The sequence below is a fragment of the Panthera onca genome, chromosome B4, assembly GCF_046562875.1.
Source record: "Panthera onca isolate mPanOnc1 chromosome B4, mPanOnc1 haplotype 2, whole genome shotgun sequence".
Lineage (NCBI taxonomy): Eukaryota > Metazoa > Chordata > Mammalia > Carnivora > Felidae > Panthera > Panthera onca.
Genome location: NC_138345.1, coordinates 45,932,603 through 45,944,855, shown reverse-complemented (window position 1 = coordinate 45,944,855; position 12,253 = coordinate 45,932,603). Strand labels below are relative to the sequence as shown.

At 36.5% G+C, this 12,253-nt stretch overlaps 1 protein-coding gene across 1 annotated transcript in view; it reads left to right on the top strand.

Annotated features, from left to right (window-relative positions):
- LRP6 (LDL receptor related protein 6) overlaps positions 1-12,253 on the top strand; it is a 177,412-nt gene that overhangs the window by 130,299 nt on the left and 34,860 nt on the right. Inside the window, exons 10-12 of the mRNA XM_060658349.3 lie at positions 1,154-1,380; positions 3,343-3,527; positions 4,162-4,488. Of these exons, the coding sequence (XP_060514332.1) occupies positions 1,154-1,380; positions 3,343-3,527; positions 4,162-4,488 (739 nt within the window). The remainder of the gene's footprint in view (positions 1-1,153; positions 1,381-3,342; positions 3,528-4,161; positions 4,489-12,253) is intronic.

Genomic DNA, 12,253 nt, shown 5'->3' with positions numbered 1-12,253 from the left:
GGAAGGAGAAGGTCCATTCCGTATTTAATTAAGTGCTTTTTTAAAATACAGGATACTTTGCTTGAGTGTTCTAAATCTGCAAGACATAATCTACCTCTGCTTTATTCCATTTGAGGATAATGAGTGACATTTTCTGCAATTAAAGAGTAAGCAGTTGAAGTCCCATCTAAATGAGTTATAGAGACTTGACTTATTTTAAACACAATTCCGTAGTCTGGCTGAGGTATAAAATGCCAATTATGAGTTAGAATATACCTTTATTTTCTTTTTCCTAAAATAAATATTGAAAAGCACTACTAAGTCAATAAGAGGGAGGAGCTCCTGAACAGAAAATCTGGAGAATAATCTTTCCTTCTTCTAGATTGTTTTGGGCCTATTTCATATAATTTGTGTAAAATTTGTTTAATATGCAAAAATCACGGGGTATTGGAGCCAGAATTGGATTCTAATTGTGTTCAATAAAATCTTTAACTTGAATGAATGAATAAATGAAGTAAAATAAGTATATTTTGGCTTGTATTGTATGGCCTTCTAAGTTTTCCTCATCTTGAAAATAGAGATAATGCCTATCTTGCAGGGCTATTTTGAGGATTAAATGAGAAAATATGTGTAAACATGTGTACACTTAAGGTAGTACTTGCCAAGAAGTAGCAGCCATTATTAATGGCTTGAATAATGGCTTGAAATTTTGGGAACTCAGAGCTGCAGTGGTAATAATCTGATAATGGTTATGTACATTTTATGATGTATAAGGTTGTTGAGATCTTTGCAGATTGACACAATGACATGGCATACTCTCAGGAGCCTTCAGGAAGTTGACTACCAATTACAAGTCTACAGCATTCTAGCCATATTTTTTTCACTTGATTACTAATAGATTTTAAAAGCAAAGTCATTCCACTGTCTTACTTGAGTAAATTTTTGGTCCTTAATAATTACAAAAATTTCTCCTCGGCTTGATACTAAAACTTGAGGTCACAGTTGCATTTATTAGAGATTGACATCAGGCTTTTTCTGTGCTTGTAAAATACATGAATTGTATTAAGAAACTATGCTTCTGGATCCTCGCACCCAACGAAAATCAGAACTCTTCTTTCTTGATAGTGTTTTATACTTAAGCCATGTGATTTTGTTGTTAATCTCATTCTTGCAGACCATCAGCAGAGCCTTCATGAATGGCAGTGCACTGGAACATGTGGTGGAATTTGGCTTAGATTATCCAGAAGGCATGGCAGTAGACTGGCTTGGGAAGAACTTGTACTGGGCAGACACAGGAACGAATCGAATTGAGGTGTCAAAGTTGGATGGGCAGCACCGACAAGTTTTGGTTTGGAAAGACCTAGATAGTCCCAGAGCTCTTGCACTGGACCCTGCTGAAGGGTAAACAGCTTTTATGTATGCATTCTTTGCAACTGTGTTGCCCATAGCCTCATTATGGATTGTATTTTTGATGTCTTAAATAATGCTTACTAGGAATCTGGTAACTAAACCATAGGTAGGCTTTATTTTAAAACCCATTAGTTGAGATTTCACTGATTTAGAACTAATTATTAGCTATATTTTACTTTTGCCGTTATTAACATTAGGTAAAGGAAGATTGGTGAGATGGACTAGTAATTAAATATTACCGATCCCATTGTATGCTAATAAACAGCCTTTTTAAAGGTATCGTTTGCATTTTGCTTTACCCTCTCTGAAGTTAAATCAGATCTAAAACCCACTGAAATAATGCCGTGTACTAAGAAATAGCTGCATTTTAAAAAGTCCCATTTTAGAATATTCATCAGTTCAAAGTGGACAATTAGTTTGATCATTGTTAAAAGCTTAGAGAAACTTTGATATGAGATGGTAAACTGTTTTCGATTAAAAAAACATTTCTTTACAACATGACGTTTTTCAAAGGTAGGTGATCCTCTTACATGATGTAGCAAGTTTTAAAAAGCCAACAGCTAAGAAATCTGAAATTTGAAGAATAATTCTACTTTTAAAAGCAGAAGTTAACAGTGTGAACATACAAACATATTTACCATACCTGTAATTAAAAATAGATCCTTGAAATCACATTAATTCCATTATTACCTAGTCTCCATCTCGTTAGAAGGCCAGAGCAAAGATAGCTTCTCTGTGCTGACATGTTGTGGTTGCATTACGGTGATCTTAACTCTAAGCATTAGTTACCACACAGATAAATTTAATAATTGGGACTAAGGACTCCACAGTTTATTTGGCTGCTAGCAACTGTGACATTTGTCTCACAGTTGCTTTTGCTTCTTGTGTGCACGTGCCTGTCAGCTGACAAGTACAAATGCAAACAAAGCCCAAGACTAACTTTAATTTTCAGAAAAGCACGTTCATGCATTGCTACCAAGTCAACCATCAGCTGACAGACTGATGAGTAAATGTCTGTCTTCAGGTATTTGATGAGAGTTGGCATGTGGAGTGCTTTTCTAGTTCCAGTATTCAGAATGTCTCAAAACTAGCACCTTACTAGTTTAGTTGAAAAAGTACTTAGCTAGGGATTAGGTTCTAGTTCTAGCCCTGCCATGTGATGGAGTTGAAGAAATTAGATCATTCACATTTCTTTTATTGCTTTGGCCTCTTTACATCTATAAACAGCCTATACTGTGGGGCTGCTCTGAGGTTAATGTGAAAAACTTGGAAAAATAATATAAAAGCAAGAAAGTATTCTAAAATTTTACAGGGATTATAGCAGTAGTGTTCAGTGCCCAGCCGACACAGTAAGGGGTGAGTCACTGCTCATACACACATAGTATGTTCCCTTGGACTGCACGACCAAAAACATTTCAAACTTTGCTTTTTAGTTCCATTTAAAGACTATTAATTTTTACCTTTGATATACTCCTGCAACTTGTTTTTGGGGAGAGTTGATTATACAAGTTGAAAAATAAGTCTAAAAATTTAAACCTCAAATTACTTGTGTTCAGAAATATGTAAAGATACAAAGCTATTTTATGCAGACGTGAATCAGATTCTGAGCCCAGAACTTTAATTTTTTGGTATCTTCTTGAATATTAGTTGCATAAATGCAAGTGCTGCAGTATGGATATCATTAGTTTGTTTCCAGTTTCTGGGTTTTGGATGGAACAAATTCATTGGAAAGACTAAAGAAAGCTGACTCACTTCCTTTTTAGGATATGAGAAAAAATATTTAGGTGAGGGTGCCAAAATAATTGAAAAAATGATAGCCTTGATTTTGCTTTACCGATTTCCTTGATTTAATGTATATTTTCTTTAAATTTATTTAGTTACCATGCATGAATATGACCCTTTTTCCCAAATAATCAAAAGTGACCTGTTACATATCTATTGTTTTGAATTTAGATTTATGTATTGGACTGAATGGGGTGGAAAACCTAAGATAGACAGAGCTGCCATGGATGGAAGTGAACGTACTACGTTAGTTCCAAATGTGGGACGGGCAAATGGCCTAACTATTGATTATGCTAAAAGGAGGCTTTATTGGACAGACCTGGACACCAACTTAATAGAATCTTCAAATATGCTTGGTAAGGTGTACTTCTTTTTTTTTTTTAATCCAGACAGATAGTATGTTATTCTTTCTATATAAAAATCCGTGACTGCTGTTTACCATTGGTTAGATACTATTGACAGAACTTCCTATGAATGTCTAGGTGCTCTGACATTGTATCCTGTTTATTATTATTAATAGTGGGCCAGGTTCTTGGATTCACATCTCTTTATTTTGTGGAAATTTCATTATTGTTGGGCTTGTAGTGGAATTTGTAACTCCCTAGATATTCCTGAAGTGACTTTTTGTACTAGTAAAGTACAGTATATGCATTTCCATCTTTTATGGAAGGAAGACTAAAAGTTCAACTTACAGACCCTTATGGAGAGAAAATAAAACTGCAGTCAAAACAGACCACTTGGAGTTTAAACAAACTCAGTGATTTATAGCAAGAATATAAGTTTGAGGCATGGGGTCAGACTGCAGATGGATTGATTTCAGAGGACTGGTCTGGTTTTAAAATTGCTGTTAAATAAGTTGTTCTATCTTAAATTGCTTACAACTGTAATATTTTATATGTTACAACTTTCTTTCTTTTGGCCAATAAGGTTCTTCTACTCTCACATGTTTCATGCCTCTGCTTTTCCCGTCTACTGCCTTTCTGAAAACAGGACTCAACCGGGAAGTTATAGCAGATGACTTGCCTCATCCTTTTGGCTTAACTCAGTACCAAGATTACATCTACTGGACAGACTGGAGCCGGCGCAGCATTGAACGTGCCAACAAAACCAGTGGCCAAAACCGCACCATCATCCAGGGCCATTTGGATTATGTGATGGACATCCTCGTCTTTCACTCCTCTCGGCAGGCAGGGTGGAATGAGTGTGCTTCCAGCAATGGGCACTGCTCCCACCTCTGCTTGGCTGTGCCAGTTGGGGGTTTTGTTTGTGGATGCCCTGCCCACTACTCTCTTAACGCCGACAACAGGACTTGTAGTGGTAAGCTGTGTCTCCCCCAGTGCAAACTAGAATTCGAGGAGAAAGCAGGATTTTGAAAACACTGTAGTTCATGTTCTTTCTAGAGCTAACAAGTTGTAGAAGTTCAGAGTTGATCATTTAACAAAAGAGAAGGACTAAAGATGGAAAAATGCACGTTTTTGTAACTTAACTGTTTGATGATAGCCAGTTGCTGTTATGGAAAAATTGGTATTGCAGAAAAAATTAAGTCTTTTACTTTTGAGCATTTAAATATTTAGTGCACAATAGCTTCAGTGAGACAGACTATCATACATGCGTGCTATTAAGAATTTATATTTTTCTTATTCGTGTTATATTTATTATAAAGTACAGGCAGTAAAACAGAAAATTTTCAAACTACAACCTCCTTGTCCTTTGAAGTTCATAGTATAGACTAAAGATAAAAAATTTAAGCAAATAAGAGGCCAGGTGGAAAATACATATTTTTCATGTAAATTTATCCGGGTATAAAATAATTGTAAATATCTGGGGAACTAAAGAGCACATGCTCTGAGCATTGTGGGTGGTCACTACTTAATTCCAGTGGATTACCAGATCTTCTCCATTCATCCAGATTTTTCTTGGCTGTAATATCTGCTGATATTTAAATATTAGCAGTACATATTACATATTAAATACACATTAACCACACATACACTGTGCTAATGATATCAAAACATAATATGTAACAAACATTGTTGGCTTGGGGAAACCTGGTTTAGGACTCAAGTATATGTGACGGCCCATGTCTTGATGGATAGACAAGAACAAATTGCTAGATATGATAAACAAATAGAGAATTCGACTGGAAAGGGTAAATTCATGTCAGAGAAGTGTAGGATATGGTTCACTAGGGTGGATGGTAACAAAACTGCTATAGGATATTGGATTAGCTATTAATTATTCAATTAGTCACATATATGACATAATGTAATATACAAAAATATATAAAACATAAAAAGTATAAAATAAATATATATTATTCTACATGATATATAAACGTAATGTTTAAATTTAACATAATAATATAAAATGTTAAATGATGTGTATAATAATAATAATAATAGCTATTAACTATTCAGTTCACTATTGAAATTACTTTATTCTGTGACTGAAAGTATAAGAAGTCACATAGGAAAGGATTCAGTGTGTTGTGACATAAGGCTTCAGTTGTGAAAAAGAAAGAATATAAGTTTATAGTTTAATGATTTCATGGAGTCTTTGCCACATAATAGTTTTGAGTTTTACTAAAGTTCCATAAATTTTTTAAGCTTTAAACTTCTCATTTGTAAAATGGGAATAATAATATTAACTACCATGTAAGGTTGCTGTGAAAATTAAGGTATAACATGATTTGATTATTGTGTAGAATGGATTTGAAGAGAGTTGTGGTAGCAGGGAGGTCAGGCAGACTGATGTGGTAAGAGACGTGGCAGTGGTGACAGAAGGTGATGGATTGAAGGTGTATTTTGAAGCTAGAATGAACAGAACAGTAGGTTGTACGTGAGGAAGAAGAAGAGAGAGGAGGCAAGGGTGACTTTTAGATTTTTGGTTTGAGTAGTTAAGTAGGTAGGAGATGAGAAGACTAGAGTGAGAAGTTTAATTTTAGGCATGTTTATATCGATTTCCCCATGGGACATTGACATAGATACATTTAATAGATAGATAGAAGAGGGGAGACATGAGGTTGAAGATAAATAGATTTTGGAATTGCCAGCACGTATTAAAATGGGTAAGATTACTTAGGGAGAGGGTATGGAGCTAGAGTTCGCAAACTTTCTGTACAGGGCCAGGGAGTAAACACTTAGGCTTTGTGAGTCATACAGTTTCTCATACCTGTTCAACTCTGTCTACTGTAGCATGAAAGCCATGGACAAGACATTTTTAAAATGTGTCTGAATTCCAATAAACTATTCTAAAACAGACAGAAGGGCAAGATCTAGCTGTGGGCTGCAGTTTGCCAGCTCCTGTTAAAGAGAAAGGAAGGGGTCTGGTAACCTAAGGAATTCTGTCTGAGGAGGGAGAGCTTGCAGTGGACACTGAAGAGTAGCATCCAGAGAGGGAAAAGGAAAAACAGGAGAGAATGGCGGCACCAGAAACAAGATTATTCCAAAACAGAGAACTGTGCTGTATGCTGCTGACAGGCTGAGTTAGGTGAACCCTAAAATAATGTCCACTGGATTTTTGAAGAAGGTGGTGATTAGTAACCCTAAAGAGATTAGTTGCAGGGAAATAATGGTTAAAGATTAGAGTTGGTCAGAATGTGAATGGAGAAAGGGAGAGAGGGGTAGTTGTCTTTTTCAAGAAGTTTGACGTTGAATGGAAGGAAAAAAATAGGAGTAATGACCAATGGAGAATGGAACCAAGGGGAATATGGAAAGACCCTTTGAGATCATTATTGTTTTTACTGCTTATATTTGTGCATATTAGTTGCTGAGTGAAGGCCTGAGGAATCAGTGCCGAGAGTCCCCATATCTGTCTTTGGCTGCCTTTTGGAGATAGATCAACAGTGCTTCAAGTGGCTTTCTATTGTGTACTTTTTTTTTTTTTTTAAGTTTACTTATTTTTGAGAGAGAGAGAGAGAGTACAAGTGGAGGAGAGGCAGAGAGATAATCTAAAGCAGCTCTGTGCTGCTAGAGGAGAGCCTGATGTGGGGCTCAAACCCACAAACTGAGATCATGACTTGAGCCACATTCAAGAATCAGGTGTTTAACCAGCTGAGCCACCCAGGTGCCCCTGTTGTGTCCTCTTTTTATAATTAGTACCATTTAATATTTGTGTAGAGATATATTAGAATCCAAGGCAGATTATGAGAGAAATTTATCACAAAGTGCTTGCCTTTAGATACTTTTCCAACATTGTGGGCAATTTACTCCTTGACCTGTGTTTCATGTATGTATATATTTATTTATTTATTTATTTATTTATTTATTTTTCAGATTTTTATTTAAATTCTAGTTAGTTAACACACAGTGCAATAGTGGTTTCAGGAGTAGAATTCAGTGATTGATCACTTACATATAACACCCAATGTTCATCATAACAAGTGCCCTATCTAATACCCATCACCCATCTAGCCCAATCCCCACCCACATCCCTCTATCAATTCTCAGTTCTTTATCTTTAAGATATGGTTTGTTTACCTCTCTTTTTTCTTTTTATTCCCCACTCCCATATGTTCATCTGTTTTCTTTCTTAAATTCCACATATGGATGAAATCATATGATGTTTGTCTTTCTCTAACTGACTTATTTTGCTTAGCATAATACACTGTAGCTCCACCCACATTGTTGCAAATGGCAAGATTTCATTCTCTTTGATGGCTGAGTAATATTCCATTGTATATATACTACATCTTCTTTATCCATTCATCAGTCAGTGGACATTTGGGCTCTTTCCACAGTTTGGCTGTTGCTGATATAATGCTATAACCATTGGGACATGTGTGCCCCTTTGAATCCGTACTTTTGTATCCTTTGGGTAAATAGCTAATAGTGCAATTGCTAGATCGTAAAGTAGTTCTATTTTTAACTTTTGAGGAACCTCCATACTGTTTTCCAGAGTGGCTGTGCCAGTTTGCATTCCCGCCAACAGTGTGGGAGGGTTCCCCTTTCTCTGCATCCTTGCCAACACCTGTTGTTTCTTGTGTTGTTAATTTTAGCCATTCTGACAGGTGTGAGGTGGTATCTCATTTGTGGTTTTGATTTGTATTTCCCTGATGGTGAATGATGTTGAGCATCTTTTCATGTTTGACCTGTGTTTCAAAAGCTAAATCAGATCATGCTGTTTCTCTTCTCAAAACCTTACAATGGCTCCCCATTTCACACAGAGTAAAAACCTAGTTGTTATAATGGGCTACAAGTTCCTACATGATCCGTACCCCTCACTTTGCATCCCTCCCCCTTTGCTTCTCCTGGCTTTCACTGTTTTCACCGTGGCTTTCACTGTTCTCCCCTTGCTCTCTTCATGACACAGCTACCCCAGCCTCGTTGTTTTCAAATATGCCAGTTACTCCCACCTCAGGATTATTGTGCTGCTTATCACCTTTTGGAATGTTTTTCCTGCAAATATTTACATGGATATACTTCATCTCTGAGTCTTTGCTTAATTGTGACCTACACAGTGAGACTTGATCTACCCTTTTAAAATGGCAAATCATCCTTCCACCCTATTTAGCATTGCCAGTGCTGCTTACCTGTACTTTTTCTTTTTCCTGTAACATTTATCATTCTTTGTTACCGTATGTAATTTATGTACTCTAATATTTATATACTATAACTTCTTAATTATGTTAATTGCTTTTATTGTCTGTTTATTGGAACATAAGCTCCCTGAAGCAGTGTTTTTGTTTTGTTTTGTTTTTTTCACGGATCTTAGGTGCCTAGAACAATGCTTGGTGAGTAGTAATGATTCAAGAAATCATTGTAAAATAAAAGAATGAAGAAGCAGGGGAGGACTTAGAAAGATACATATACTCTTCCACTTATCAGCTTTGTGACCTTGGGAAAATACTTAACCTTTCTGAGTTTGCTTACCTAAAAATGGAGATGATAATTTTGGGGATTACTATCTAGAATGATGAGTGACATGTTGGAGGTCCTAAATAAATGTTTGTTTGTTTTCCTTCCCAATTATCTGAAATAATTTTATTTTCTTTCAAAATTGTGGCTACAGGGCTGCCCCTTAGTTATTGTGATCTAATGCTTGTTTCTTCATGTGTTTATTCATTTCTTCTTCCAATGAATATATATTGAATGTCTGCTACATACTGGGCATTATTTGAGCCAGTGGAAAATGTAGCAGTGAATGAAATAGACATCAGTCTCTGCCCCCATGGAGATTATATTCCAGTGGGACAGATAGTGAACCAAATAAGTAAACTATATCATGGGTTAGATGGAGATAAATGTTTTGGAGAAATATTAAGAGCAAGAAAGGGTGAGGAGGAGAATTGCAATGTTAAATACACTGATCAGAGAACTCCTTACTGATAAGGTGACATTATGTCAAGAATGGAAGGAGGTGAGGAAATGAGTTATGTGGATATCTGGGAGAAGACCTATTAAGCAAAAGAGACAGCAAATGCAGAGGTCTTAGGAAGAAGCATGTCTGGCATATTAGAGGAACACCGAGGGGGCCAGTGTCACTGGATTAGAGTGAATAAAGAGATCAAGTCAGGGAGGAAACAAGAAGCCAAATTGTGTAATCCCTTGTTCAGTACTGAGGTGGTTGGTCTCTATGGCACCTTTGTGCAAATCAGGAAAAAATGGTTTCCTTTCAGCATTTGCAGCCACACAGGTACATGGCTTGGCTAATGAAGTGTGGACTGGACTTTGGTCCCTACTCATGCCCTTGGCACAGGGCACAAGTGGCACAGTCAGAGGTGATGGGCTTGTTGGCCTTGTAGTTTATGAAGTTCTTCCACAAGAGCATGGCCTTCCTTTAAGCTGCAGGTGAACAATTGTGCCTTCAAAAGGAGCTGAAAACCTCCCTCCTACTTAACATCTCATCTGTCTTCATTGTGACAATGTAAAGCTCAGACAGTCTGTATGACAATTTCTCAAAGTACCATTCTGCAGGAGATGAGGGAGTTAGAGGTTACATAAATTAGGTTGGATTTGGGCTTACAAAATTGCATATTCTTTATCACTTTAAGCACTGAATGACAGAATCAAGTCTTCCTTGAAATAAGTGACAACATCAGCTTCCATTAATGTCATATGTAGACTTTTCAAAACAAGCATTTATTTGAAGCCATATTTGACTTTGTCTTAATCTACGTTTCTAAAACACCTAATTGTAGAATCTAATTGAAGGTTAAAACTTGACTCAAAAAAAAAGCAAGTGCCCAGTAAAACATGGTAGGGGCCAAATATATACTTGATTGTTTCCCAGGCAGGAAAAGTTGGCAACTAAAACTCTGGAGTCTAAGCTTCATTGTATGTCTTAGTATAAGTGGTGATTATTCTGTCAGAAACTTAAGAGTTTAGAGCCCCCCTCCCACCCCTTTTTTCTTCAGTTACAAGAAAGCAGTACTGCCAAAAAATAATTCTTAAAAAAAAAAAAAAGCTACCTTGTTGTGACATATATTTTTACTACCTAGTGTATGTGTTCTACTAAAATTGCTAAAAGTTGTTAAGTCAGTATGTGATGGAGTTGACTCCAGATAATGGAGGGTTCCAGTGGGAGACTTTCTAAATCTTCCAAGCTAGGTATGGGCTTCTAACTGGTGAAGAATTTACACAAAGCAGAATTTCGGTGTTGTGAATGTAGCATTGTGTGTCAACTATGTTTCATTAAAAAAAAAAAAAAAAAAAAAAAAAGAATTTCAGTGTTGTAAATACCAGGTTTCTTTATGAGTAGCAATGAGTTTCTTTGGGAAACTCAAATTAAGCCAATGTACTTTTGGGTATAAATGTAAAGTAAACCAGGGAACCACACTTGATGGAATCGTGAAGAATGGGGCTTAGGTCCTCCTAAGCAAGGACTTCTAGATTGGCCATTTATGTTTATGTCCACGAAAAGCACAAAATTCTACTGGATTTAGGTGATGACTGAATACCAAGAGACTGGAGTATAATTGTGGAATTTTTATATACTTTTTTTTTTTTTTAATTTTTTTAACGTTTATTTATTTTTGAGACAGAGAAAGACAGAGCATGAACGGGGGAGGGTCAGAGAGAGGGAGACACAGAATCTGAAACAGGCTCCAAGCTCTGAGCTGTCAGCACAGAGCCCGACGCGGGGCTCAAACTCACGGACCGCGAAATCATGACCTGAGCCCAATCGGCCGCTTAACCGACTGAGCCACCCAGGCGCCCCTTTATATATGGTTTAATGAAGATTTTCAAAATACTTAGTAGACTTTGAAGTTGTTGGTAGCACTGTGAAATGCTGTTTCTTTACTTTTCTTTTTCTTTTTTTTTTTTTTTTGGTAAGTGAGAGAATATGCAGGGGAGGGGCAGAGAGTGCGGGAGAGAGAGAATCCCAAGTGGAGCTTGATCTCAACCATGAGATCATGACCTGAGCCATTATGCTGTTATCAAGAGTTGGACACTTAACCAACTGAGCCACCCAGGCGCCCCAAATGCTGTTGTTTTCTAGATGTTTTCCTGCATAGTAATCAGTGTCTTAGTCCCGAGGGTTAGTCTCTGTTGCATTTCCCCATTTCATAAATTTAGGACATCAACTTAATATCAGATTAATATATTTTTTTGGTAAAAATATAAATACAAGGTTTTTTGTGAAGATAGAGATAATGAGTATAAAGCATTTGTTATTACTAGTTTTGTGTGTGCATGTGTGTGTAAGAGAGCAAGAGAGAGAGAGACATTTTTACTGGCTTTCCTTGCAATTATCATCCACACAATGCAAAATAAAACCTGTAACTGCAATCCATGAGGATTTAATTTCTATTAATACTAACTTTATTACTGCTACTACTGATATAATGAACAGTAGTTATTTTTACTTTACATTTATATAATACTTTACACTTTTTTATTGAGGTATAATTGACAATAATGCATTATTACATTTTTTAATGTTTATTTTTTAAATTTATTTTTATTATTTTGTTTTAATGTTTATTTTTGAGAGAGAGAGAGCATGAACAGGGAAAAGGCAAGGAGAGAGGCAGACACAGAATCTGAAGCAGCCTTCAGGCTCCGAGCTGTCAGCACAGAACCCGATGTGGGGCTCGAACCCACGAACTGTGAGATCATGACCTGAGCTGAAATCAAACACT